The sequence below is a fragment of the Ruditapes philippinarum genome, unplaced genomic scaffold, assembly GCF_026571515.1.
Source record: "Ruditapes philippinarum isolate M1 unplaced genomic scaffold, ASM2657151v2 ctg8650_1_1_1_1, whole genome shotgun sequence".
Classification (NCBI taxonomy): Eukaryota; Metazoa; Mollusca; class Bivalvia; order Venerida; family Veneridae; genus Ruditapes; species Ruditapes philippinarum.
In genome coordinates, this window is record NW_026865595.1 from 30,363 (window position 1) to 36,562 (window position 6,200).

At 31.1% G+C, this 6,200-nt stretch overlaps 1 protein-coding gene across 1 annotated transcript; it reads left to right on the plus strand.

Annotated features, from left to right (window-relative positions):
- Positions 1-300: 300 nt before the first annotated feature.
- LOC132729663 (uromodulin-like) lies at positions 301-6,065 on the plus strand (the record flags this gene model as incomplete). Its single annotated transcript, XM_060715471.1, has 6 exons — positions 301-411; positions 1,743-1,859; positions 2,111-2,227; positions 4,122-4,244; positions 4,605-4,727; positions 5,949-6,065. Coding segments are annotated over exons 1-6 (664 nt in total), but the record flags the coding sequence as incomplete, so codon positions are not given.
- Between the last annotated feature and the right edge of the window lie 135 nt (positions 6,066-6,200).

Consider the following 6,200-nt stretch of genomic DNA (forward strand, 5'->3'; position numbering starts at 1 on the left):
TGCAATGTCCCCATACGGTATTCTTTCTTCCGAGGTAGCACTTCATTTTAATATTTTACTATCACTATCTGAGAATGCAAAAAAGTATTTAACATACATTTGCAACAGTTATTTGGTTAATAAAGTATTTATAGATTTTTATTCAGTGCAACGTTTGTTGAGCCGCCCTCTTTCGAACAATAACCTCTTTTCAGCAAAGATATCAATTCTTCCAAAAACACGTCAACAAAATAAAATTTTCTCTTCCAAAAGTTGTTGCTCTGAAGAAATTGTACAGTATCAAAAAATCACCAATAATCAACATTTTGAATAATCATTATAATTTCTATTTTCAGAGTACCAATATGACATATGTATTCCGAGTTCTATCCTGTTACCTACTTGTGAACTTCGTTGTTATAAACACACAAGGTATATGTCTTTTTTAGTAATATGCAACAAAAGTTAATTCTTATTCAAGGTTACGTAGTGACATTTTACTCCATGCTATGTATATCTACAAGTTTTGTAGAGAATCAAAAGGAGTCACAAAATTTCGATATCCAAGCCTAGTGGTTCTTAGAGGCTTGTAATGCATCTCAAATGCAAACTTCTCCTGCCATTTTAAATGTTTAAGTTGAATGTCTAAGTATTTTAAGAAATGTAGTCAACTCTAAAATATAACATAATTTGTTGATTTTAATTGATTGTGTATGGTTTTAATATCAATGTCGTCTAACTTATGAAAAGAAATTATACTTTGTTAAACATTTAACTCAAATTTTTTCTTAACTTTTAACTTTTAACCTAATGTTTTAATTAAGTTGAAAATTTAAAAAGTCATTATAAAAGATGCTACATATGTTTCGAAGTGTGCACATCCCCAAGTAACACAAAAGAAAAATAGAAGATATTCAAGTTTTTTCTATGAATACATGATTTATTTTCATCGGATATTATCAAGATAAATATTACATGAGTGGCAGTAGCCACGAATGAAATATGATATTTTTATACCATAAAATGACAATAAATCGTGTATTTCTAGAGAAAACATGAATTTTCTGTTTATTATATACATTTTTCTATTTTTTTGACATTGCACTTTGGAAGTCATAATTAAGAAGAAAGTAGTCCAGCAAGACAACAGTGAAAATACGAAAAATATGTTTCACTGCATTGAAAATGAAATTTTAAAGTGAAAATACAGAAAATAGAAATACGCATTTTATTTTATCAACATTTCCCAATATTTTAATTATCAGTATATAATAAAACAATACTTTTGGTAGAATTCAGCTTATCTACAAACAAGTATGTACAGTTAGATCTGGCTGTCTTAAAGAAATTAATCACATAATAAATTTAAATGATTGTATTCAAATTTACAATACATTTTCTTAAAACAGTGGTACTTTATTATTATCCGACTGATTACTGATATTTTTTAAATACATACTTGAATTTGTAGCGTACTGTGTGCAGCACGAAACACAGAGCTTGAGGATCAATACTTCTGTACTTTGTTTTTTTATCTTTAAAAAAGATTTGAAAATAACACATAAATTGCATCAATCTTTTCGACTTTTACGCTGATAATTTTCTTTTCTTGATATCTTGATCAAAATAATAATAAAAAATAATAAAATAGTATGCAAAGCTTTGCCGTTCACAAACCTTAAAAGTAAAAAACAATTACGATCAAATAATTTTATGTTTAAGCAATTTCTCATGATAAGTACGTTTCGATTCTTTTTTTATAGCTAACGTTTCTACTACAACATGTACACATAATGATAACTGTACCAGCAATGCAATTTGTTCAGCCGGTAGGTGCAGCTGTGACACAGGATTTACTGAAAATGGGAATGCTTGCGAAGGTATTGTCTTAATTATATTTGTATGTCACAAAGAGTAGTAATGACCTATAAAGAATGGTAATATGATTCTTATAATAAATGTATAACATGCTAATTTTAATTGCATACGCTCTTAAATTTTACGATAATCACATGGAGGCTTTCAGCTTTAATGCTGTTAACAAACCTTGAGAGAGAACCCTATTACAATCAAGTGATGTGTTTGAAGCAATTTCATATAAAAAGTATGTTCTGATTCTTTACGTTTATAGCTAACGTTTCTACTACAACATGTACACATCTTGATAACTGTACCAGCAATGCAAATTGTTCAGCCGGTAGGTGCAGCTGTGACGCAGGATTTACTGAAAATGGGAATGTTTGCGAAGGTATTGTCTAAATTATGCAAATTAAAGAAGTAATGAATTATAAAACATGCAAAATGATAAATATTATAAAACATTTTGCGATAAACATGATGGAGATTAAAAGCCGCATTGTATATCATAATTTTATTTAATGAAATAATTAATACCCTTCTTTAAGATATAAAAGATTACTGATTTTCCAATGTACTTTCTTTGTAGTGTTTTAAATGGTCACATGTTTTCAAAACTGATGTATGTTTTAGTAATTATAATAACATCAAGCATATAGAATGGTAGGAAAAATACACTGACAGTAACACCAAAATAATGAAAAAATCTTTCGTTCTTAAAACAAAATATCTTAGAAATGTGTCAGTCTTCGAAATTTCAAGTTGCAAATGTGCTTCAAACACTTATGAGCTTTTCATCTGACAAACATTAAGTTAAAACCCAACAAAGGTCAATACCTCGAATATTTGAAAAAAAAAGAGTTATGATCGTTACGTTTTGAATTTATTTTTAACCCATTACTTCATGTAGACGTCTTTTCATGCCTTTTACCCCCCCCCCCCTCTTTGAGGCCTCAAATAGTGAAAAATATGCCCTATTTAGACCCCAAACACTTGTTTTCGTTTGAGAAATGGTGTTAAAAATAGTGATCACATTTTCGGCGCCATCCCCTATCAAATTGATACATCAAGGGGTGCCAGAGGGGGATGTGCCCCCTTCTGTTTTGGGGTTTGAAGGGGGTCGGTAAACCCCCTCATCTCCAAGAACATTTTGGACTTGTGAGAGGCGTAAAATGGCCCTAAGTTGACCTTAACCCTTTCCCTCATGAGCATTTTGTGAAAATGGCCGTTTTCATTGAAAAGCCTCCTGTTACAAGTTCAAACTGCTATGAAACTATGAAAAATGCTTCAATACTAATCAAACTTGGCACAAATGTTGACTGGACCATTGCCTTTGTAACGACATGCTCAGTCTTAAATTTCCTGTTACCATGGCAACGAGGGGACATCTCAAAATTGCAAAAAATCACTATTTTGCGTTGATTTTTTCCATCAAAATTGATTTCAAAGTGCTGCAACTTCTCAATGGATTGAGATAGAGTCAAAGGCTTTTCAGCGTTGGTTACACGTTACCTTATGGTCGACCTGGGGTCATTTTTAGCCTCTCACAGTCCAAAATTTTCTTGGCGATGAGGGGGACTGCCGCCCCCCTTCAAACCCCCCAAACAGAAGGGGGCACATCCCCCTTCTGGCAACCCCCTGATAAACCTTTTATATAGGGGGCGGCGCCGAAAAAGTTGTCACTTTTTTCAGCAACATTTCCCAAACGAAAAACAGTGTTTGGGGCCTAAATAGGGTAATTTTTCACTGTTTGAGGCCTCAAAAAAGAGGGGGTGTCGAAAAGCCGTCAAAACACGTCTATATGAAGTAAAGGGTTAAGGTAAAGTATAACCAACGCTGAAAAAACTTCATAGCTTTCATAGCATTTTGAACTTTTAACAGGAAGCTTTTCAATGAAAACAGCCATTTTTCACAAAATGCTCATAACCTAATGGTTAAAGTCATTTAATCAACGCTGGTCTGATTAAGTATTATGATGCTATAATACGAATAATCAAAGGTTATAGTACGAAGGTAATTATTTTACCAATATAAGATTTTTCTTTGATGTATCAGTTTCAAGCTTAAATAAAATTAATATGTTAACCTGCAACAAAAAGATAAAAGAAACGAACATTAAACGACAATTTATATTTATTACACAGGAAGTAGTAAAGGGTGTCCAGAGAAAGTATTGTTTATGTTGCAAAACATGATTAAAATTACTATAGAATCTGAAGAGCAAATTCATTTTTGAGAATAATATGAAGTGGAGAAATATGTAATATGATGTTGTTTTTACACAGATATAGATGAATGCATCAGTAACACGCACAACTGTAATTCTAATGCGACCTGTAACAACACTGACGGAAGTTTTACTTGTGCATGTAACTCGGGTTATACAGGCGATGGAATAAATTGTACAGGTATGAGTTGAAATACCAACCATGTTATTGCTCAGTTACAATTAAAGAAAACATTTTGCCAAGATTTGCCAAGAAAAGTTTTGGTCTTTACGTTTTGAATTTCTCAAAATTCATATTTTAAATGTTGGTCTGCAATTGTATTGTGTTTCCATAATATAATTAAAGGTTACGAAGGAAGTATTCCTTACACATAAAAAGACAATTCATGTTTATGACACAGATAATAGTAAAGGGTGTCGGAAAAAAATAATGTTAATATTGCAAAACATGAAAATAATTATTAAAGAATCTTTATAGCAAATTTATTGTTGAGAATAACTTGAAATGAAGAAATTGAAATATGATGTTTTTGTAACAAAGATATAGACGAATGCACCAGTTTCACCCACAACTGCAATTCTAATGCGACCTGTAACAACACTGACGGAAGTTTTACTTGTGCATGTAACTCGGGTTATACAGGCGATGGAATAAATTGTACAGGTATGTGTTGAAATACAAACAATGTCATTGTCTAGTTTCAATGAAAAAACAACATTTAGCCAACATTTGCCACAAAGAGATATGATCCTTAAGATTTGAATTACTTTTAAGCCAAGAAATCAACGTTGGTCTAATATAGTATTATGATGCTATAATACGAATAATTAAAGGTAATGTTACGACGGTAATGATCTTCACACTATGAGATGTTGCCTTAGATGTATCAGTCTCCAGCAAATATAAAAATTATGTGTTTAAGCTGTATCAAAATGATACACGAAGATGATTTGCATCAGTTTTCTTGACCTCCCTTTATTTGTAAAAGACAACAATCCCAATAGCGTTGCATTGACTGTAAATGACGTAAAACCTAATTAGCATGACATAAGTGAATGTCCATGTTAATTTCTTGATTGTATCCAAAGTATTTGCATGTATATTAAAGTCAGTGTTGTTGAAAGATCTTGTCCTTGAACTCTCTATTAAAAAGTGACGAAGAGATTCTTCAAATTTATAAATGTGTGCATAAGCACATTTCAGCTAGTAAAGATAACTGAATTTCATATCTACATTATTTGTAGTGTTTTAAATTTTTGATATCCTTCTTTGTTATTATTTGTTATTACTGTACCAACACTGACGGAAATTTTACTTTTGCATGTAATATGGGTTATACGGGCGATGGAAAAACTTGTATAGGTATACGATGAAATATCATCAATGTTATTGTTCACTTATAATTTCAAAAGATATTTGCAATGAATATTTATTTTTTACAAGACTTGCTTTTGTAAATAGAGATCATGCTACTGAATAAAACGTTTGAGACATGATTTTACGCTACATTTATAAATCAAGTAATGTAATTGACACGTAAGAAAAGAAATATAACATTTTTTATAGTTTTGAGTGGATTACTGATTTATCCTTGAAAATTATCAAATTTTTAATTGACAATGTTCAATGAAGGGACTACTTCATAAACAATTTCCTAATGTGGAAACTCATTTTCATTTTCGCTAACAATTCCGACATAATCAGGTTTGTTTTAAGCAAAAAAAGCAACTTAAATACCAAACGTCATCGAACAGATAAAACTTACTTCAATTTATTCCGTTTAATGCCGTAAAAACATTTAATTAGAACACAATTATGATCTATTAATTTTGTGTTTGAATCAATTTTATATGATAAGTACGTTCCGATTCTTTATTTTTGTAGCTAACGTTTCTACTTCATCATGTACACATAATGATAACTGTACCAGCAATGCAATTTGTTCAGCCGGTAGGTGCAGCTGTGACACAGGGTTTACTGAAAATGGGATTGTTTGCGAAGGTATTGTGTAAATTATGCAATTTAAAGAAGTAATGAACAATGTAAAAAGGCAAAATGATTCGTATTATATAACATTTAGCGATAAACGTGATGGAGATTAAAAGCCGCAATTGTATATCTATTAATTTTTTTTTA